The sequence below is a fragment of the Martes martes genome, assembly GCF_963455335.1.
Source record: "Martes martes genome assembly, chromosome: 12".
Taxonomy (NCBI): domain Eukaryota; kingdom Metazoa; phylum Chordata; class Mammalia; order Carnivora; family Mustelidae; genus Martes; species Martes martes.
The window spans coordinates 75,685,154-75,709,466 of record NC_137900.1 but is presented as its reverse complement, the minus strand read 5'-3'; the positions used below and the strand labels follow the sequence as shown (position 1 = coordinate 75,709,466).

Below are 24,313 nucleotides of genomic sequence, written 5' to 3'. Positions count from 1 at the left end.
GTGTAGAGATTACTTGAAAACAAAATGTTAAAAAAAAAATTAGGGGACACGTGGGTGGCTCAGTGGGTTAAAACCTCTGCCTTCGGCTCAGGTGATGATCCCAGGGTCCTGCGATCGAGCCCCGCATAGGGCTCTCTGCTCAGCAGGGAGCCTGCTTCCCCCCCCCCCACCTGCCTCTCTGCCTACTTGTGATCTGTCTCTCTGTCAAATAAATAAATAAAATCTTTAAAAAAAATTTAGAAGAAAGCACAGGTGTAAATCTTCATGACCTAGAACTAGATGACGATTTATGAGATAGGACACCTTTAAGCACAAGCAAAGAAAGAAACAAAAGATAAACTGGAATTCATCAAAACTAAAAATCTTTGTACTTCCAAGAGACACCATCAAGAAAGTAATGAGACAACTCATTAACTGGGAGGAAATTTTTTGCAAGTCGTGTATCTAGTAAGGGATTTACATTTAGATTATATAAAGATCTAACAACAAAAAGACAACCCAGCATAAAGGATCTGAAGAGATAGTTCTCCAAGGAAGATGACAGATGGCCAACAAGCACGTAAAAAAAATGCTCAACATTATTAGCTGTCAGGGGAACGCAAATCGAAACCACAGTGAGATACCATTTCACACCCACTGGGATGGTTATAATCAAAGATGTAGATAATCACAGTGTTGGTAAAGACGTGGAGAAACTGGAACCCTCCTACCCTGCCAGTGGGAAGGTAAAATGATGTGGCCACTTTGGAAAACAGACTGGCAGTTTCTCACAAGGTTAAATAAACAGGTATATACGATCTGTCAATGATACTACTGGGTGTACACACTCAAGAAAAAATGAGAACATAGGACCATGCAAAAATTTGCATGTGGATGTTCACAGTCGCATTACTCTAACAGCCAGTAGGTGAAAACAATTCAAACGTCCATTAAATGCAAGCAGATAGACCAAAAAGGGGTACATCCATACAATATGATATTATCTAACAAGAAAAAGGAACGAAAGTACTGATACGTGCCACAACACAGATTAACCTTGAACACACTGTGCCAAGTGAAAAAAACCCAGTCATAAAAGACTATATAGTGTAGGACTCTACTTTATATGAAATGTCCAGAACAGGCAAATTTATAGAGACAGAAAGATCAGTGGTCGCCAGGCACTGAAAAAGATAGAAGGTTTGGAAATGACAAGCAAAGAGTGGGAGGTTACTTTTGGGGGTGGGAAAAGGTTCTAAAATTGATTGTGCTGATGGTTGCACAACTCTCTATACTAAATATATTAAATACTTACATAAATATATACATATTAAATACTTACATCCTAAATATATATATACTGAAACAGTATATACTAATATACTAAATACTGACACTAAAGATACGAAAAGTCCTTGGCTTGTATATTTTAAATGGACAAACTGTGCGGTGAATGAATTATATCTTAATAAAGCTGTTTTTTTAATAAAGAAATGAAAATGTAAACAATAATTATGTTGCATGTCTACTAGGTCTCCACCTGAAAATAAACTTTCCACGCAGGGGTCCCTTATCCATCACATGACCCCTGAGCTCCCCAAGAGTACTCACCAGGCCTAGTATGAAGACTAACACAAAGTCAATGCTTACTAACAGATAGATACTTTCTAGCCAAGTTGCTGCAGAATAATTTCTAAAGGAGAAAAAAAGTTTTTTCCACTTTCACTTTCATACTGAGTTAGAGATGCTCTCCTATGTTAAATCTCTCTCCACCCCAGACACGTACCAATAATTTATTGAATAAATTTATGTCTCCACCTGCTTCTAGAATACATTCCTACTCACTGCTTCCATCCTGACCATAGGAAACCATGCTTAAAGATACTCTGGATCACTCCCTGACATTCCAAAGCCTTCCATCCTCTTTCTGGTTTCGGTGTCCATGCGTAACTACAACCAGCAGATGTCGCTGTCGAACCAAACTTCAAACACACTAGCTGCCAGCAGGTGGAGCGTAATCCCACCCCTTGTGCACAGTGCGGGCTAATAAGCATAAACAACAACTTCCTTCCAAACAGTACAGCACGGAACAGGAGTGAAGAGTGACTGTACGGTGGAGAAACCCAACAAGCATTACATCAAATAAGGTGATCCGGGTTAACATCAACAGTGAGAAATATTGTTGACAGCATGAACCTTTCTTATGATGTGATGAGAATGGCACTTTTCCTCCCAAAACACGCAACTCCAGTTTAATCATGAGAAAAACATCAGACAAATCTCAACTAAGAGACATTCTACAAAATGCCTGACGAGTACTCCTCGAAACTGCCCGTCACCGGAAACGAGGACAGGCTAAGAAACTATCACAACCAATAAGGAGACGCGTGCAAGGTGACACCCTAGATGGGACCCTAGAACAGGAAGAGGACATTAGGCAAAACGGAGGAAATGTGAATGAAGGACTTGTAGTCAACAACAAGGAATCATTGCTGGTTCGTTAACTGGGACAAAAGTGCCACATGAATGTAAAATGTCGAGCAAAACCAGGTGCAGGGTATACGAGGATTCACTGCACTATCTTCGCAGTAATTTTGGAAATCTAAAACTGTTCTCAAATAAAAAGCCTATTAAAAAAAAAATTCACTAGCTGCCAATGTCGCCAAATTGCGATTCCACTTTAAGGAACAGTTCCAACTGTTTAAAGATGAGTTTCTTCCCTCCGAGAAAGAATGCCGTCGTAGGCAAACCCCATCATTTCTACCACGGTATATTCACCCTCTTCCAACAGTAGGAGAGAAGCACTGGGAGATGCATTCGTAACACAAAGACTGGCAAGTGCTAAGAAGTTCTTCAGCCAAGGTTTTTACTAAAAGATAGAGCCCCTCTGAAGAGTTTTATGGCCTAAACTGCACCAATGCCCCCAAAGCCCAAAGAAACATCTGGGGTCTAAAACGGTTATTATTTCTACTGGGGGGAAAAAAGTCTGAAAAGCATTCAATATGTATGTTGGTTTAAGTAGTCTTTTAAATTTTATTTGCTCTAGTTCTGTTTTTGTTTTTGTTTTTGTTTTTTTAATGTGTAGATAGGAGCAATAGAAAAATATTATGCTGCTTCAATAAATGGAGTTAGATGGCTTTTGGTTTTTTTAAGTGAAAAACTGGGGTTGGGTGGGTTGTGTGCTAGGTTCCTGCTCCCTGAATCACCCGTGTCTAAAGAAAGCCCCGCCAGCTGTAATCTGAGGCATCGTTGCTCACCTGGTGGCAGCCACCCAACCCTCAAGAACCACGTCTAGAAGGACGAAACAGTCTTTAAAGAGGCACCAAATAAGAATGAGGACTCTCCCTACCTCAAAAAAAACTGTCACAATGAAAGTGAAAACCTACCTCTACGTCGCTCCAGAAACCAGCATGATCAGAGCAAACCAGAAACCAAAACCCCAAGGGTGAGACAGGTTAGACACCATCCATGAGAATGTTCTACGTGCATTTGATGGGAAAACGCGGTATAAAGTGTCAGGCAGAGTCTGCCCCTCATGTAAGGGGTGACAGCTGAGTGAACATCCTTGGGAGAGACAACGCAGGTAAACAGAGGAACAAGCTGTCATGACTTAGTACCTACGGGAATGAGATGAGTAGGCTGGGATTCCTCCAGTTTGTTCCTCAGCCAGTCAAAATCCTGGTACCTTCGACGGACAGAATACTCCGGCAGGTCAAACTCCACCCGCGTACTCTGCAAATAAGAAGAATGGAACAAAATAAGCATAAGGGAATAGTAGCATCTCTTGGCAGAAAGGAAGGGAAAAAGCTCTCTTTGAGTAACCAAACTGGGCAAGAACACACTTTCCTTCCACCAAAACACCAGCCAAAAGACATCAATTACCAACACAAAATGATGAGTCCAGGCCCCCAGGGTCCAGCTCAAAAGTCAAGGATGTAGAATGGAAATGTTGAGGGTTTTTTTTTTTTTTCTACCCTTAGGAAATGGAATTCAACTATCCCTCAGAATGTGTTTAGAAACATTTGATTCATTTCCTCCAGGCTTAACTTTGAGGATTTCTTTTAGCAGAAAAATTCCACTGAGAATATTGCTACTGAATCGCAACCCAGGTATCTTTTAAAAGAAATTAAGTCTCCACCTTCTGCTACATATGCTGCCAAGTTTTACCAATAGGCAGAGGGAAGACAAAAAGAGCTAAGAGAGCACCTGCTCGTTTAGGAGTCAGATTGGATGAACACAGAAAAGGATTTGCCTCACCGGCCATATTCTGTCAGAACCATAACCTTGGAAGTACGTTGTATTTCAGGTGATAAGAAAAAAAAATCTAGAAGGAAATAATGCCAAAATGTTACTGTACTACAGGAAAATATAAGTCTCTTCCCTTTTCTTTTTTTCCCCCCATCTCTCATGCATTTAATATTTTACATCAATCATCCCTTTTCTTGAATTAAAGTTTTCTGAAATGTGATTGTAGCACTTTGATAATGAAAACCAATGTTAAATCAAATGAAATTAATCTATGCCAAGACAAGATTTTTACATATTAATTTGCCCAAACTAAAAGTGTGTTTCAGCTAAACCATTTTTTCCTGTAAGGGTAGAGACTGCATGACAGTCATAGCTCTTGGAAATGAAAGGTTAAAATAACAATGGCTCAAGCTACATTTTTTCTTTCAGGCCAAAAGTCCATTTTAATCTATGACACCAAGAAAATCTTAAAAACATATGAACAAGTCATTCATCAAGGAAAAGCTGTGAGCAGCTTTGGCATTGAAAATTACGATTTCATCCTCCCCAAAACCTGAGCTCACAGAGTCCAAGCAAAATTTGGAAGTTAAAGGACTCGGTCTTGGACTGAACCTCAGTTAACTCTTCCTGCATCTCTTCTCCTTTATAGCCAGGTACAACCTTCCCCTATGATAGAGGGTATGAGTGGGAAGAAGTGAGGAAATTCATTCAACCTAAGTATTTGTGATTTATGAGAAGAACCACCCCCCCAAAGGAATTAGCATTATAGAACTGGGGGGGGGGGTGGAGAAAGAATGTTTCAATTCAAAAAACAAATTACGGGTGGATGAATTTTCATGCATAAGGGTGATGTAAATTTAAAGGGCACTCTTCCCAGGGCTGGGTGAGGAGAAGCCCGTGCAGGCTCAGTCCCAGCACCTACCAGATTCCTGAGAAACTAAGCCTCCTGGAGCCTAGGTTTTCTCAGTAGCAAGAAGAGGGCTGGAAGGGACATTCTTCAAAACTGCACAGAGCCCCCCAACAGGCTCTGGCTGAGGACCCACCAGTGATGTCACGCCCATGAAAGGTCAACTTTGATGTGTGACGAATGCATTCATCTTCACAGCAAATGCCCTGACGAAGGGCTTCGCTTTCTGCCTTCTTCATGTTACGTGATATCAGCGGATCACTCCTCTTTATTACGCTTTTGCAGATCCACTTCATAAATTATAGTTCACGTAACATTTCTAACTTTGGAATCGGTATGTGTAACTACGAAGAGCAGGAGGATTAAATATAATCCTTATTATAAGGATTATAAGTGGAATAAGTGGAAAATAAGTGGAAGCCACTTATTTTTGGGGAACTGGCTTTTCCTCCCCCCTTCTACTTATTCAGGTCAGACATACTTATTTTAAAACTTCAGGAAAGGGGCGCCTGGGTGGCTCAGTTGGTTAAGAATGTGACTCTTGGTTTCAACAAAGGTCATGATCTCAGGGTCATGGTCTCCGGGTCGTGGGATCTAGCCCTGCATGGGGCTCCAAGCTTGGTGCAGAGTCGGCTCCAGATTCTCCCTCTCCTTCTCCCTCTGCCCCGCCCACCCCCGACTGGTGCATGTGCTCTCCTTTCTCTCCAATAAATAAGTAAAATCTTAAAAAAAAAAAAAATTCAGGAAAAATAAAGGAATAAAAAATACAGATGAGTCATAATCCCTCTAAATAGGGAAAAAAACACTATGAATAGTATGTTTACACCTTTCCGTATTTTTTCTATGTACATCCATTCCTTCACTCATATTTTCTAAATCTCTAACAGCTCTTAAGTATCTTTCTGTCAGTAATTCATATCTACATGATCATTTTTAACACACATATAGTATTCCACCGGATGGATAAACAACAAAACCAAATCCTCACTTAAGTTGTTGTCAATCTTTCAATCAATAAACAATGCTGTGTAAACATCATTGGGCATCTGTTTAATAAAAATCAAACTGCTAAAGATGGAATTACTGGATAAAAGATAAAAGTGTGTGTGTATGTGTTTTACAAAATTCCCAATCTTTATAATTTATTAATGGCTTTCATTTCTTCTTTTTGAGAGAGAGCACACACACACGTGAGTGGGGGGAGGTGGTGGCGAGAGGGAGAGAGAGAGTGAGAGAGAGAATCTCAAGCAGGCTCCATGCCCAGCACAGACCCCAACAGGTCTGAGCTCCGTCCTACAACCCAAACCAAAATCAGAAGTCAGATGTCTAACTGACTGAGCCACCCAGGTGCTCAAGGATACATGTATTTTTAATTAACAACCTGTTGCCAGAAATATATCAACTTATATTCTTATCACATATTCTCATCACCAGTGATTATCTTTGATGGACTTGTAACTGAAAAATAATATGTCATCTTTGTTTTGTTTCTACTGGGATTGAACATCCTTCAAAATATTTGTTAGCTATAGATTTTTCTTCTTATGTGATGGGTCTCTTTTTTAAATTGTCTTTTCATGGTCTTTAAAAGTCTTTTCATTTGTGGAAGTTCTTTATAGCCATTTATCTATCATAATTTCCAAAGAATTTTCCAGGTATATAATTTTTTAATTCAGCCATTCTCCACCCCCCCCCTTTTTTTTTTGTGTCATGGATAAGAATGCTGTCCCCCTTACAAGCTTTTAAAAATATTCACCTGTGTTCTCTCCTTTATTTATCATTTATTTGCTTATATCTTTAATTACTGCTCTTCTACTTCTAGGGATCTGCCATGAGAAAATACTTTTTAAACTGTGGCAAAGATATCTGTATAATGATGTTCGCTGCAATGCTATTTAAAGTAGCAAAGGAATCAAAGCAATCTAAATCTTCAACAATAAAAACAGGTAACTTATGATCTATTTATTCTATAGTTATCAGTAATCTTGTCATAAGATATCTTTTTTTTTTAAGATTTTTATTTATTTGACACAGATTGAGAGAGAGAGCAAGTGTGCACAAGCAGGTAGAGAGAGAAAGGAGGAGGAGACTACCCGCCCAGCAAGAAATTGGACTCAGGGCCCCATCCAAGGACCCTGGGATCATGACCTGAGCTGAAGGCTGATGCTTAACCGACTGAGACACCCAGGAGCCCCATAAGACATCTTTAATAACAAATATGCTTTGATATACTTTTAAGAGAAAACAGCAAGATTTGAAATTAATTGCACATATAATTTCATTAATGTTAAAAATGTGGATATAAAAGGTTAAGAAAAATCTAGAACTCATAATGACAACTGTCCTCTTTAGACTTATCCTTATTTTCAAATTTTCTACCATTCTCATACAATACTTTCATAGTTACACAAAAAAATTGTTTATTTTTAAAAGCTCCTTTATGGACACAATGGATTAAATAAAAATTTGTTTGGAAAGCAATAAGAAAAAAAAAATCATGAACCATGAAGGATGCTCATACTCTTCGGCCCAACATTGGTTTCGTTTACTTTTACCACAATTTGTTCTAGAAGAGATACTGAGACACATGAAATAAGATTAAATGACATAAATTAGAAGTAGGTGAGAAAGATCAAGAAAAAACAAGGACAGAGAGAAAAAGCAGAGCCAGGAACGAGGCTAGCAAAAGACACTCACCATAGAATTCTGCACACTTGCTAAAACTGGGCCACAGACATTACCGTGAATTTCTGGAGAGAAACCCAGTCAGTTACAAGACTCACAGTACTCACAAAGTACGCAGGCCAATAAAACTCCAACTACGAGTCTGCAGTAAATTTTTCCTCTGTGAAATTCAGGGTCTAACTGAGCAAGGAAAATAAAGCAAAGCTCTATTTTCTATTAACAATAAAAAGAGAAAAGTGCACATCCACAGTTCCATAATCAGAGACAATCACTACACTGTTTTGTTCTGGGTCCTTCCACACCATGATCCATAATCCAGAATGCCCCACAAGATCACAAGGTCATGGGTACACACCAAGTCAGATCTACCAATTGGTAACTGAGCACAGGAGCCGTAATGAAGAATATCCATTTTTGCCATCATTCCATACGAGTATCTCCACTGGGTAAGTTCAACACTTCAGAAGACCTAGCACACAGCCACGGGGCAATCAATCAGCCGGCAGAGCACGTATCTGTTGGGTCTCACCTTAACCACAGAAGAACCCTCATTCCCCAGAAGCTGATGTGCCTAACTACTGTGGCCTGGAGCCCTTCCAAGGAATTTCCATTCAATCTAACATTTATGACCAGTCCACTCTAGAGAGATTTGGTCTTCATCGGAAGTGCCAACTGAATCCTATGAGTCGGAGTGACTGCCCCTTTCCCTGCAAAGGGACCTCCTTTTCCCTTGTCAAATATTAGCCAGCTCTTCTCATTCTGCTTCAGAACACTGCTACCCTATGAGAACACCTGAGAATAATGACCAGGGAGGCTTCTGGTCTCTCCTCATGCCCCTGTAGGCTTCCTTTCTTGGAGCTTTACACCAAGCCTTCCAGAACACCCATTCTGTAATTAGTAAATTCCTGTAGTTCTTCTGATTCTGAAAGCTTCCTCTCCCCTGGAGTCTCGAGCCTCTCTGCTGTCCTGGCAGGTAGAAAGCTCCTCCTTTTCTCACGTCTCACCAACTCTGCCCCGCCCTCCAAGACCAAGAGTCCCTGTTGGTACCCGCTCACTCTGCACTGCTGCTCACCTCCACGCCTCCACGGCCCTGTGAAAACCCTTCTGAGGCTCATGCCATCAAGACATCTCTGTCTCTGTCCCTGGCACACCTGTCATCTACTGATACCCCACCACTTTCCTGATTCCCAGAGGATTCCGGTGCCAAAGGGGCTTCCTCTCCAAAGCCCCTCCATAACCCGGGTGCCGTCGAGATCTACGTGTTCATGCCCGCAACAATCACCTCCGAGCCATCGCTCCCACTGCCTCCCCTCAGACGGTCATCGGCAGAGAGTCAGACCTCCCTCTCTCCAACCAGCACCTCCTGTGTCTCAGACTCTCCCGCTTCCCAAGACCCCTGGTTTTTCAGCCTCTTGGGACCTACAGTTCCTTGGCATTCTGTCCAGTCCTATCTTTACTTCCTTCCTTATTCAGCATCAATTCCATAACCCATCACTTTCACCTCGCGTTTGCCAACATCCTAAATGTCCCCTCCCCTGCCGTCCACACGACTGGCAGAAATGCAGTCGTGCACTCCCTGCTTGACCAGCCCGGGGTGTGTGAGCACACTCCTGGAGGAAAAACAAAACAGGCAAACACACTAACACACCAAAATCTCCCACTGGACCTTCAACCACGCCAGGCGTCAACTCTCTCCCTCCTTTTCCACATCGGTTAATGCAGAGCCTGCGGAAGTTTTGAAAACCTCCCAGCCTTACTTCGAAACCTCCCGTTCGCTCTTAGCGGAAGACCTCATCATCTATTCCTAGAGAAAACTGCAGCAAGAAGCACAGAACCCTCAACTTCCTGCCACAGAGAACAAAACAGAGCAAAACAAAACTTCCCCTCTTCCTCTAGAAACAATGGAAGAAGTGCACCTCCCCCTTCGGAGGCTCCTGCTCCCTCCCCGGCTCAGCCGCTTCCATCCCCCTCTCCAGCCTCACCTCAATGTCTCCCTCTCTAGCAACGCGGGCCTCCTGGCACTCGCACAAGTCCCGTCCATCCTTAAAACCAAACACAATTGCCCCTCAACAACCCAAATCCACACTTTCTCTAGCTCCTGTTCTCACGTCACTACCAAACCATCAACACTCGTGCCTTGTCTCTGCCACAGCACCCCGGCTTCTGCCCACCTCTCCAGGGAGAGGGTGCCCGCCAGTCACCCATAACCCTCTTGTCATCAAATCTAAACGTTCGCTTTGTAACCTCTGTAATTTAGGCAATCTAAAAAGAGGAGTTAGTTGGGACATTAAGACTTGGGATCACTTAGGAGATGGGGTAAGAGACAGGAAGGATGACGGCCCCTGAAGGCCAGGTAGGAGACCAAGGGCAGTGCTGGGGCAAGCAGGGCAGAGCCATCCCTCTCTTGAAAATCATGCCTTGTTGGAAGTACAGCACAGACAGATCTGGACTCAAGTCCTAGGTCTGCCACGTATCAGCAGCATATCCTGGAGTAACTTTCTCAGTTTCCTCATCTGTAAAGGAAAAGTGCCACCAGTACCCGCCTCACTGACTATGAGGACGAACTGACAATATATTTAAAGCACTCAGCACAAAATAAACTGATGGCTCATCCACAGGGCAGAACGCCGCTGCAGTCTTAGAAGACAACAGCACAGCTGGGCTCCACACTCAGTGGTGAGTCTGCTTGAGGTCCTCTCTCTCCCTCCGCCCCTCCCACCCCCCCCCACTCTCTCTCAAGTAAATAAATCTTAAAAAAAAAAAAAAAGAGAGAGAGAGAGAAAGAAAGAAATGATAACATAATGGTGTGCTTGCTGGCATTTACTAGCCCAGAAAGATGTCCAACACATGAAGGGAATGGGCAGCATCCAAAACACTCATTTTTGTAAATGGACGGAGACAAATAGTTCAGAAATTTATAAATGATTATTTCTGGCTGGTGAGCTTATAGGTATTCTTTTATTGTTTCAGCTTCCTTAAGTTTTCTAATTTCTCTGCAATAAGCACATATTACTTATATAAAGAAAAAGGTTTTTATGACCAAAAAGTACAAGCACATGGTAAGTGGTCAGTAATTAGCTATTATGATGAAGACACTTTCTAGGAGCCTGCAGAGAAAAGAGCCAGGATCCGCACGCCCCGAGAAGGCCAGGCTGGCTCCTCACCACTGCAGAGGAAAGGCACCCATGACTTAGATTTGGGTGGAGACTGCTTGGCCCACATTGGCTCTCAGCCCTAGGTTCATTTTAGTTCAGGGAAAAGCAGCTCTGTACTTTGTCCAGCTTTGGTCATCAGAAATCTGAATGAGGGCAGGGGAATCAGAGCTCAAAGTAATAAACTATTTGTACAACCTCGTCCTGTGACCATGAACCTCGCCAGAGGACCACAGCAGAAGCGGAGGTCTCGGGGGAAGATTGGTGTGTGAGACCCTACGTTCCTGTGTGTCCTCTCCCTCTCATCCCCACACCCCACAGGCTGTGTCGCGACATGGGCATACGTAGCTATGCTTTAATGCAGTGTTCAGAAAGAAGGTTCCAAATGCACCACCAAGATTTTAAACCTGATGTCGCTACCTGCAACGGGAAAAGAAAAGGGACTCTGGTTTGAGATAGAATTGACAGTAAGAAGTATAACTCAATTCTGCAACAAGTTCACCAAGAGGTGGTGGCATCATAGCCGAAGGAAAACGTGGAACTGGAAGTTGGAAGAGTTCTGAGTTATAGGATATCGACCCCAGGAAAAAGGGACAGAAACAAGAATACCAAGGGAAAAGAGTGAGGGAAGAAGGAAAGAGAGGCAGCACAGGAAAGTGTGCAAGCCAGTCAGCCTATGACTGGAGAACAGAGGTCCTGTAGGATTAGCCTTGCGGGAGGTGGGGGAGGTCGGCTGCAAGGCAGTGGAGTCAGGCAGGGGGGGCAACATGTGAAGGAGAGCGAGCGCTGCTGTGCCAGGGACGCAGTGACCTTGTCCTTCAGCAGTTTAGAGCGTAAGTTCAAGGAAAACAGGTTTTCCATTTCGCTGACTACAGGGTAAAAAATAAGTTGACCCTGGGGGCTGGGGTGGCGGGGAAGGGGTGGAAATAGTTCATGGGAATACATATATCAACCTAGAACCTCTGAAGATTTAACATACCTCTAAGCACCTAGCCTAATGCCTGGGAAACAGCAGGCACCCAGCAGCCCGGGGGGTGGGGGAAGACTGCGTGCATGCACGTGTGTGTGTGCACACATACAGAGACAAGTTTTCAAATGTGAACCAGGTGCAGAAAAGACAGGGCAGGAACATCAAAGAAATATCTGAGAAAGGCTTACCTGTCCACAGAGAAAAGATATTGTATATGGGACGCCTGGGTGGCTCAGTAAGTTAAGATGAAGTCATATAAGTCATATAAGATGAAGGACCATCATGCTTTCAGCTCAGGTCATGATCCCAGGATCCTGGGATCGTGTCCTGCATTGGGTTCCTGGCTCAGCAGGAAGCCTGCCTCTGCCTGCTGCTCCCCCCTGCTTGTGCTCTCTCTCTCTCTCTGACAAATAACTAAATAAAATCTTTTTTTAAAAATCTTTAAAATCTTTAAAAAAGGGCACCTGGGTGGCTCAGTGAGTTAAAGCCTCTGCCTTTGGCTCAGGTCATGATCCCAGGGTCCTGGGATCGAGCCCCACATCGGGCGCTCTGCTCAATAGAGATCCTGCTTCCCCCTCTCTCTGCCTGCCTCTCTGCCTACTTGTGATCTCTGTCTGTCAAATAAATAAACAAAATCTCAAAAAAAAAAAAAAACTTTAAAAAAATCTTTAAAATAATGGAATTAGGTTTAAGAGTATGGGTTTGAAAATAAAAATATTGGATTGACAATCCTAAAAATTAAAGTTAGAATCCTGGTTACCAACTCTGTAACCATGAACAAGTTACTTAAAGTTTCTGTTTTAGTTTCCTCATCTCTAAAATTGTAACTACAAGATCTATCTTTGAGGGTCGCTGTGAACATTAAGCTGGTCAATCTCAGGCCCCTGCCCACTACCCTCGTGGCCCATAGCAGAAAGGCAACCAATCTTCATTCCCATCCTTCTCTTACGTCCCTCCCCTATGATCCACTCCAATTACACCAAATTACAACCATGGTCCCACCAGACATTTAGGATGATACAAAGATTCATACATAAATTTCAACAGTAAAGTGATACTAACAGGCTAAAAAGTATCATGACCAAAAATAAGTGAAGGTAACAGGATTAAATGCTCTACTTGAAAGACTATAGTCACAACTTCTCTGCCATTTCAAAGCTAAAAATTCACATCAAATCCTTTTCATCTGAATACATTTGATCTCTCAAATCACCCACCATTGGAAAGAAGGTGAACACAGTCCTACAAAGGGAGGGAGAAAGGAAGGCAGGAATCATGACAGCAGGTCTCTAGTTCACCAAGACCATTCCACAGGGGCAGAAGATAATGAAGGGACCTACTTTGGTGGTGATCCTATAGGTAATGTAGGTCTCCATCGTACAGACGTGCTTCTTGGGATCGTCAACGGTCACAAAGAGATCTCTGGTCTCACCATCAATGTCATCATCAAGCTGAAGTCTGTTGAGAAGGGAAGATGAAGAAGCAGGACTCGAGGTACCTGCAGGTGTGCCTCCGTTGGGCAGAATGAGATCCTGAAAGAAGAAGAAAGTCATCTTACAACGAGATGAAAACACATCAGCGGGAGAACATCAGCAAAACATCAGCTCATGTAGCCAAACCAAGAAACACCTTTACATACGAAAGGCAACGTCCAAAGAAACTGAGCCTCTCCTTGCTAAGTGTTTCTTGAGTGAACAGGTCTTCTGGGACCGAGGGAAACAAACTCTGGGAGTTTGCCAACCTGTCTTCCAGCGAGCACTGGAGGAACCCCAGCTCAGGGACAAAGGACCTACCAGCCCCCGCCATCGTCAGACTTCGCCAGGAGCAAACCACAAGGGCATTCTTTTTCCCCCTTTCTCAAGACCACCACCTGGGCCCAGGGAAACAGTAACAGATGTGACCCCTCTTAAATACTCGGCACATTTAAAAATTCAATCAACCATCACAAAGAGACAAGTAAACGTTACGTGCCTCTTGAAAGAAGTTCACGCCGCTGCCTAAAAAGCATGCCTGCCAACAACTGGATCTGAATCCTGAACAAATCTCTAAGACACAACACCAGTTCATAGGAAATACAGAGGAGGGAGGGAGATGTTAGACCACACTATAAGGGTGCAAATGGCAGAAGCCACACCGTGTGAAATTAAAGAGAACCACAGACCCAGTTTCCTCAATAAGTGAACTGCAAGGAGAGAAAACAAAAAACAAAAACGGAGGAGCACCTAGAGATGCTACGCAATCCGTGGGACCTATCAACAACTGTAGTGGATCCCGATTAAAACAAAATGTAAACAGGTTTTGTGATATTCAGGGAAATGTGAATACTGATCAGTTATTTGAGGATATTAAGGAATTACCGGGCATGATAACAGAAGTACTATGGTTTTACAAAGCCTTCATCTTTTCAGAATATATGCTAAAATAATGAATGAAACGATAGGATGTGTGGTATTTGCTTCAAAATAATGAAGGATAGGTAAACAGGGATAGAGATGATACAAGATATGCCTCAAAGTTGATTACTATTGAAGCTGGGACTTGCAGGTTCATGACACAGTTCTCTCCTCTTTCGTATATGTGTAAATCTGTCCACAATATAAAAGCTTTAAAGCGGGGGAGGGGGGGTACAAATGCCAGAAGAAAAAGAGAAGGAAAATTTTTTTTAATTATGGAGCTCTTTCTGTCTAGGCCATAGGAGGAAGGCACTTGATTACGTTATGTTCCTACAATATCCAAAAAAGTTTCGGTCTCATGTTTTTTGGCTTTTAGGTTTAATAACAGACAGAGCCTTGTCTAGCAGTAGATGTGAATACATCTGAATGTCACCGTAGATTCAGCAGGAGGCAAAGACAGGAATAAGGCAAGAAAGTGACACGACACCACGGAAGAGGACTTGGAAACATTCTTGACCTGTTGGTCAGCGGATCACAGGTTGGGGGCAGGGAAATGCTTTCCTTGAACTCTCTCTTCTTGTATGTAGGTTGGATTTGACTTAGCCCCCAGATAAGAGAACACAGAGGAAACGAGAGGTCAACCAGCAGTCCCATCCACGAGCTCCATGATCGTGGGACATCTGGGAAAAGGGCAGTGACAAGGCAGCGGGAAGTATGGGCTGGAGTCAAGGGCAATGTCACCCAACTCGGTGGATGATGGTAAGTAAACAGATAAGGCACCTTCCTTTGTCTCCATTTCTACTGACTGTAGAGAATTTATTCACATGCATATTTATGCAACGTCAAAAATATTTCTGTAATTACTGAACAGATACCATTTTCACAGAAGATACTAGTGGGACTAGACCCCACTCCCCACCTCTCCTCAGCCCAGGGGCTTGTCAAAGCCCACGGCAGCGGCTCTTGGTGTGGACATGACTGCGGAGTCAAGCAGCTGCTGATCTGATGGCTCTGTCGGCAGACAGACGCCACCAGGTGCGCACAGTCCCTACCCCCATGTCTGCGGATCCCAAAAGGACCTCTTCTCCGGAACTCTGTGATAACCATCGTGCCTCCTCGTTTCAGTAAGTAATACTGAAACACTGACCTCGGGGGCAAGGCACCGCGCGAGGCACCACAGGCCCCCTCTTGCTGACATTTCATCAACACGAGCACACCCGCCCCAGAGAGACTCTAGCGATAGCAGCACATCGCACAAGAGAAAGAAAGAACTCAAAATCTTCAGTCACATAAGCCACCACGGGCTCCGACAGCAGCTTTCCACTGTCTGGCCTCAAAGGATCTTACCAGCCTTGTTTCTCATGGCATCAGTTCCAGAACCCACCATGCTGTTTTGGACCCCTCACCTTTGCTGGCAAAATCACCCCTCTTGCTTATGTGGCGGTCTCCGAGCATCTCTCTGGCATCTGCTCAAATGCCCCCGCCTCTCGGGATACAGGTCTTTCCTTCATCTGCCCCCTGACAGAATTAGTCAATCTTCTTAAAACTTTGAAGATACGTCCCCTGAAGCAGCTTTCACAGTTTTCAATCATTTATTTACATATGTAACACCCACAAACACCGCTGAGTCCCCAACAACTATGACTGTGCCTTGTTTACCTGTGTGTGTGGGTGGGTGGGTGTGCACCTGTCTGTGTGTGCCCTCTGTCTGTCTCTGCAGGTCTCCCTGTGACTCCAGGCCAACTCGCCTGACCTTTGCTCTGGGGCCCTCTGCCAACAACTTTCCAAAAACAACTTACACAAAGGTCCGAGATGTCTCGGCCAGACAGCGGGAAGTTAGCTTGTTCTCAAGTCAGGTCACAGGAGGTGGGGAGATGGGGGAGGGGAGAGGAGAGTCAGTCAAACAGATCTTACCACACCGAGGATTCTTTCCTTCTAGGACTGTGTGACCAGGCAAACATTCACACCCATACTACTGAGTGTTTCATGGGCCAACATGGAAGCATGTACAAATAGCCAATGACCTACAAATGTCTACAACTTCCTAAAACTGGACCCTGCCAGCCGGGCTTTCCATGGCACAGGTGTACAAAACACGTTCTCATTTCTTCGCAGCTCACACAGCTCGTGAGGTTAGCAAGACACATAACGTCTCTACGGAGAAGGAGGCAGACCAGAAAGTCAGGTATCGCATCCCAGTGAAGCTTGGCATCGTTATGCTAGGAACTGAACCCAGGTTTCTAGCACCGGGTTCAGGTTCTTAGCAAGCTGAATGCCTTCGGTGTGGCTTTTCCAACCCAACAGTGCCCCGTATCTCCAACATCTGGCCATAAATCCTTCTGGGTAAATATGAAGCTTCTGATTTTAAAGCCTATCAGGGAAAGCTAACATTTCCCTGAGGATCTTAATACAAGTTATGCCCCCAAGTGACTCCCCCCTCAAGATACAGGCCCCATGAGAAGTAAACATGGAGAGAAAATAGGAGAATCATAGGAGGAAACGGACAGGGGTCCGAGTCCTCTAGCAGCAGGTGTGCTAAATGAAGAGACCTAAGTTCTTGAGCAGGTACTGCGGAAAGGCAGCACCTTTCTGACAGGATGCAAGAAGTGAGAATCCTTGGCGCAACACAAAAGCCTCCTGCTTCCTTTCTGCTACCCTACAGTCAGGCCTCCACCCTGCAGCCAGAGAGCTCTTTGAAAAACCAAAGCATGCCACTCCCCTGCTCAAAACTCTCAAAGACATTCAGAATGAAACCCAAACTCCCTTCCGTAAGGTAAGGGCCAATGGGACCTCGTCATTCTCCCTGACCTCGTCACTGACATTCTCCCCTAGCTCATCCCGCTCCAGCTGCAGGGCTTGGCCCTTTTAGACCTCAGGGCTCCCGTTTGCTGCCACTCTCCCTGGATCACTCCTCTCCCCTCACATTCCCATGTGGTTGGCTTCTCTTTTCAAACAGGTTTCTGCTCAATGACGAGGACTCAGGGAGGCCTTCTCAGCCCACAAAATCGAAAACTATCCCTGCACCCCTCTATCACTTTCCAGTTCCTTCCCTGACTTTATGTGAGTCACAGACTATCATCATCTAAAAACTTATTATGTGTTGACTGATGGTCGGACAAGAGCAGAGACTTTCATCTCATTCACTCCTCTATCCTCTGGCACATCGTAGGTACACAGGAAGTATCTGATGAATTACCGAGTCTTAGAAATGTTCCAGCTCAACCCCTTGCCAATAGAAGGGACCCAGTAAATGTCTGCTGAAGGACAAGGAAACTGAGCCTAGCAAGGACTAAGGAGCTCTGAAGCCCAGTTCCACTATTTACAAGCAGTGTGACTTCTGCAAGCTTCTTAATCTCTCCATGTCCTAGTTTCCACATTTACAAAATGGGTATAATGGGATTGAGTTAGTTAGGGTATGGAAGCAATTGGAACAGTGCCTGGAACAGAGTGGGTGCTACACCACTACTAACATACTTAAAAAAAAAAAAAAAAAAAGTGAGATCAACCTGTCTGCAAGTATGCATCCCCCTAGAGTCCATGCAGCTGGTTCACAGTAGACACTTAATAAATGCTGATGAAAATAAAAATTGTATCAAGAGTCACAGTTGGTGAGGTGCCTGGGTGGCTCAGTGGGTTAACCCTCTGCCTTTGGCTCGGGTCATAATCCCGGGGTCCTGGGATCGAGCCCCACAGCAGGCTCTCTGCTCAGTGGGGAGCCTGCTTTCCCCCACCCTCCCCTGCCTGCCTCTCTGCCTACTTGTGATCTCTGTCTGTCAAATAAATAAATAAAATCTTAAAAAAAAAAAAAACTGATTCGCTTTTAAAAAAGAAAGTCAGGGGCGCCTGGGTGGCTCACTGGGTTAAGCCTCTGCCTTCGGCTCAGGTCATGATCCCGGGGTCCTGGGATCGAGCCCCGCAGCGGGCTCTCTGCTCGGTAGGGAGCCTGCTTCCTCCTCTCTCTCTGCCTGCCTCTCTGCCTACTTGTGATCTCTGTCAAATAAATAAATAAAATCTTTAAAAAAAAAAAAAAAAGAAAGTCATAGTTGGTGCCTCAAATACACTTTCCTTAATGACTTCACAGTAGCTACAGTACACCTTGAGGAAATTACAACTACATAGTTGACAAATAAGTGAAAAGTCTTCATTGCTCCAAAATATCAATTCTCACTTATGCAGGTTTCAGTTATAAGTGAATTTCTTTTCTCCCCTCTACCCCTTTCTACCTAGGAAGGAAAACACATGCATAAGGTGCTTCAGAAATCCCGCTGGTTCAAAGAATTTCAGTTATAAGATCTACCATTGTAGTCAGCCAGTCATGAGATAGATTATTAAATTAACATAAGTCAATGGCAAAACTATATTACATTAAGCATATGGTTTATGGAAAGAAAGTGGTATACATTAGGAGCCAGTATGGTCAAGAAACCTACTCTTAACTCTACAGAGAACAAACTGATGGTCACCGGAGGGGAGGTGGGTGGGGAATGGGTGAAACAGGTGATGGGGATTGAGGAGGGCACTTGTGATGAGTACAGGATGACTAAAATGAAAACTTTTTTTTTTAAAAAGTCATGCTTAAGTACTCTAACTTCTCTTTTTGATAATATTAGAGGAATGTGGGCAACATGATGATCTAGTTTCACAAGAGCTTGACATAAGACGTCCTTAAACTGAAGGGGAGAAAGCGCGTATGGTACCTGACTTGTCTCCATTTCCCGTCCCCCACCTCACCGCCCCGCCAAGCACACAGGAGATGCTTAAAGAATGAATATGTCCTACACAAACTGAAAAGAACGCTCTTGACTGTTGACTTTGCTGTAAAGCTGAACTTAAGCCCACTTTAGAGAATATAGTCAAAGGGAAAATCCTGAAATGTTCTGTTCAAAGATGCTCATAACAGAGCAAAGAATGCAGAGTGAACCCTGGAAAAATCCCAAGGGCTCAATAACCAGGAAATGATCGTGTTTACATTCATAGGAATGTTACACACTCATTTAAACATTACAAATATAGACTCCTAGATAAACTCCATGAGCTGGCCACATGCACTTTTGCTTCCTCCCTCTCTCCATTCTCCAGACACCAACTTAACAACCCAGCGAATGAAAAAGAGAGAGCAGTGGGGGAAAAAAGAAAAAGCAAAGCAGTGTCTGAAATCGGACCAGACTGGAAACCAGGCAACAATGCCATCCAAATGCCAAAACTTCCAAAGGTTTTCTACTGGATCTAATTGGGACACAAGTGAGGAAAGAACTAGGAGGTATCTTTTAACCCATGTCCCTGAGGTCACTTGAGGTTATCAAGGTTACCGAAGAAGCAGAAAACGCCCTGAAGCCCTCGCGCACACTCTAACTTGAAAGTGCTTCTTCCGGGGGGATGGGTAAGTGAAGGGTCAGCAGTGGGGCAGAGAAGGACCACCAATGTGGCTGGCTGCTGGGGGCAAGGGGAAGCCCTGCACAGGCAGAGTCCGCGTGAGGACCACCAGTAGAGGGAGGCCTACCCGCACGGCTTCCTCTCTCCATGAAGGGGACAGACACAAATGCAAAACAAAGTCAGAGGAACTTGAAGGCGGCTGGAGAGTTGCCCTGGGAGGGTCCACCCAGCGAGCACAAGGCAGGCAAGACTACGAACTGAAGGAGACAGCCTCTCCTGAGATGGGGAGAACACCCGAAACAAGAAGGAAGCCACGCTACACTCCATCCAGACCCAGAGAGAGATGAAGCCAAGTGTCCAGAGCAACTAACCAGGACCCTGGCTTTCTTCCTTCTCTTTCCCCTACTGACAGATCACTCAGTTCAACTGTCAGCGGATCACGTGACTCAACCTCAGATCTGAGAAGACAATTCCAACATCATGGAGAAAGAGAGGGGATCCAACAGGTCACTCTTCTGGTAAGAGGCAAATGGTAGGCCTGCATTACCTCATCAGACACAAGAAGACCTAAAAACACACCCAGCCTATGTTAACTCACCATTCAGACCCAAGAAGACCAAAACACGAAGAAAGTAGCACAGTCCTCAGGAGCAGATAAACACATGTACTTGAAAAAGATTTATCCCACGAAATAGAGCCCTTTAGGCCACATCTACTTTGTGTTCCCATTAAAAAAAAAAAAAAAGTCAAAACTAGAATAGGGAATAAAAAAGTTAAAAGTATAAATTGAAAACGGAAAAGAGTAAAAAGTACAAGCTTCCTAAAAGACGAGTTAAATAAAGTAACTTAGGAAAGCTGATCAATACAGAAAGGACGGCAGGGGGAGGGGAGTAAACAATATTTAAATTTTACCTCTATGTATGGTTATAAACTATATGGACATGCCATGAATAACTATGCCAATAAACCTGGACGTCTATATGAGATAGATGCCTTTCTAGGAAAATACGTGGCCAAAACGAAATTTAGTTGAGGTAGAAAATCTAAATGAATAACCACAGAACTGTTGTCAGAGAACTTTTAGCAAAAGGTAAGCAAAGCCCCATGGTGGGTACAGCTGAGCTCCAGTGAACGTTAAGGAGTAAGTGCGGTTTTATTCAAACCCTCTAAGACACATAAAAAATAGAGAAACCTTTTAAATCATTTTATGAGAATTAACTATATCTGATATCCAAATATTAGAACAGAAAAGGAAATTAGATATAAGTGTAAACATTGTCAATAAAGTAACAGCAAGTGGTATATTTTTAAAAAGAAGAATATACCAGGATTAAGTCAAATATGTTCAAGGAAATCAAGAATAATTTAACATTAGGAAATGTATTAATGCAACTTATTACATTAAATGATTATATAATCATTGTTGGATATAATCATGTCCTTGTACAACTACCAAAAAGGCTTATTGGTATCATTCATTGGTAATGAATTGGTATCAGCTGTTCCATTAAAATCTCTGAGTAAGTGGCACCTGGGTGGCTCAGTCGTTAAGTGTCTGTCTTTGGCTCAGGTCATGATCCCAGGGTCCTAGGATAGAGCCCTGCATCAGGCTCCCTGCTCAGCAAGAAGCCTGCTTCTCCCTCTCCCGCTCCCCTTGCTTGTGTTCCCTCTCTTGCAGTCTCTCTCTGTCAAATAAATAAATAAAATCTTTTTTAAAAATCTCTAAGTAAAATTAAGAAATAAAAGTAAAAGTAAGATAAAAATAAAAGTAAAGCCTGGGTGGCTCAGTTAAAGCCTCTGCCTTCGGCTCAGGTCATGATCTCAGGATCCTGGGATTGAGCCCCACATCGGGCTCTCTGCTCCGCAGGGAGCCTGCTTCCTCCTCTCTCTCTGCCTGCCTCTCTGCCTACTTGTGTTCTCTGTCTGTCAAATAAATAAATAAAATCTTTAAAAAAAAAAAAAAAGTAAAGCTCCTAAGGGGCATGTGGGTGGCTCAGTTGGATGAGCATCTGACTATTGGTTTGGCTCAGGTCATGATCTCAGGGTTATGAGATTGAGCCCTGTGTTGGGCTTGGCTCCCAGAGCCTGGCTTGGCTCCCAGCATAGGGTCTGTGGGAGACCCACCCCCCCTTTCTCCCTCTCTCTCTCAAATAAATTATCTTTTAAAAACCTTTAAAAAGGTGCACCTGGGTGGCTCAGTGCGTTAAGCCTCTGCCTTTGGCTCAGATCATGATCTCAGGGTCCACGGATCGAGCCCCGCATCGGGCTCTCTGCTCAGCGGGGAGCCTGCTTCCCCCCCTTTCTCTGCCTGCCTCTCTGCCTACTTGTGATCTCTCTATCTCTGTCAAATAAATAAATAAAATCTTTTAAAAAAAAACTTTAAAAAAAGTATAAAGTTCCTAAGAAATGAAACTTTTTTGCAGTTGCATTTCTACACACTAATAATGGAGTTTCAGAAAGAAAAATTAAAGAAACAATCTCATTTACAATTGCACCAAAAATAATGAAATACCTAGGAATAAATTTAACTAAGGGGGTAAAAGATCTGTACTCTGAAAACTAGAAAACACTGATGAAAGAAACTGAAGATCCACACAGATGGAAAAATATTCCATGCTCATGGATTGGAAGAAAAAATACTGTTAAAATGCCCATACGACCCAAAGCAACCTATAGATTTAATGAAATTCCTAGCAAAATACCAACAGTATTTTTCACAGAACTAGAACAAATAATCCTAAAATTTGCATGGAACCACAAAGACCCCAAACAGCCAAATCTATCTTGAAGAACAAAGCTGGAGGTATCACGATCCCAGATTTCAAGATGTATGACAAAGCCACAGTAATCAAAACAGTATGTTACTGGCACAAAAACAGATAACATTGGTGGATCAGAATAAAGAGCCCAGAAATAAACCCATGATTATATGGTCAATTAATCTATGACCAGGGAGGCAAAAATATGCAATAGGAAAAAGACAGTCTCTTCAACAAATGGGGTTGGAAGAACTGGACAGCTACATGCAAAAGAACAAAACTGGACCAATTTCTTATATCATACACAAAAATAAACTCAAGATGAATTTCCTAGAAGAATTTCCAAAACCATGAATTTCCTAGAAGAAAACACAGGCAGTAATCTCTTTAACATCAGTCATAGAAACATTTTTATAGAAAGGTCTCCTTTGGCAAGGGCAACAAAAGCAAAATTAAACTACTGGGACTACACCAAAATAAAAAAACTTTGGCACAGCAAAAGAAACCATCAACAAAACAAAAAGATAACCCACCAAATGGGAGAAGATAGTTGGAAATGATATATCTGAGAAGGGGTTAATATCCAAAATATACAAGGAACTTATACAAGTCAACACCAAATATAATAATAATAACAATAATCCAAAATAAAAATGGGTGGAAGACATGAACAGACATTTCTCCAAAGAAGACATACACATGGCCGACAGATGCATGAAAAGATATTCACCATCATTCATCATCAGGGAAATGCAATTCAAAACCATAATGAGATAATCACTTCACACCTGTCAGAATGGTTAAACTTGGGGTGCCTGGGTGGCTCAGTCGGTTGGGCATCTGCCTTTGGCTCAGGTCACAATCTCAGGGTCCTGGGATCAAGCCCTGCATCAGGCTCCTTGCTCAGCTGGGAGCCTGCTTCTCCCTCCACCTCTGCCTGCCGCTCCCCCTGCTTGTGCTCTCTGTCAAACAAATCAATAAAATCTTTAAAAAAAAAAAAAAAAAGGAGTGCCTAAACTAAAAAAACAGAAGAACCAACAAGTGTTGGCGAGGGTGTGGAGAAAAGGAACCCTGTGCACTGTTGATGGGAATGCAAACTGGCACAGCCAGTGTGCAAAGGAGAACGGAAGGTCCCCCAAAATTAAAAATAGAATCACCATATGACCCAGTAATTCCACTACTGAATATTTACCCAAAGAATATGAAAACACTAATTCACAAAGTTATGTGCACCCCAATGTTTATAGCAGCATTATCTATAATAGCCCAGATATGGAAGCAACCCCAGGGTCCACCTATAGATGAATGGATACAGAAGATGTAGTAGACATATACAATGGAAATACTACTCAGCCATGAGAAAGAATGAGATCTTGCCATTTGCAACAACATGGATGGATTCAGAAGGTATAATGCTGAATGAAATAAGTCAGTCAGAAAAAGACAACTACCATATGGTTGCACTCCTATGTAGAATTTACGAAACAAAACAAATGAACAAATAAGAGGACAGACACACAAAAACCAGACTCTTAATTACAGAGAACAAACTGATGGTTACTAGAGGGAAAGGTGGGGGGAGGGGATGGGTGATACAGGTGAAGGAGATCAAGAGTACATTAACTGTGATGAGCACCGAGTAATCACTGTAGTGTACACCTGAAACTAACAGAACATTGTATGTTAACTACACTGGAATTTTAAAAATTTTTTAAAAACCAATACGACTCCCATGGCAGACTTTTCCAGGAACCAGGCTAGATATGATGAGACTTCTGAAGAGAAGGGGGGGGGGGGCGGCGCACAACACAAGTTCCTAAATACTTTAAAGAGTTTACATCAGAAAA

The 24,313-nt window shown here is 43.2% G+C and overlaps 1 protein-coding gene across 1 annotated transcript in view; it reads right to left on the bottom strand.

The window, feature by feature from the left end:
- SNX30 (sorting nexin family member 30) overlaps positions 1-24,313 on the bottom strand; it is a 104,286-nt gene that overhangs the window by 40,307 nt on the left and 39,666 nt on the right. Inside the window, exons 2-3 of the mRNA XM_080819189.1 lie at positions 13,282-13,473; positions 3,601-3,711 (exon numbers count right to left, since the gene is read on the bottom strand). Of these exons, the coding sequence (XP_080675315.1) occupies positions 3,601-3,711; positions 13,282-13,473 (303 nt within the window). The remainder of the gene's footprint in view (positions 1-3,600; positions 3,712-13,281; positions 13,474-24,313) is intronic.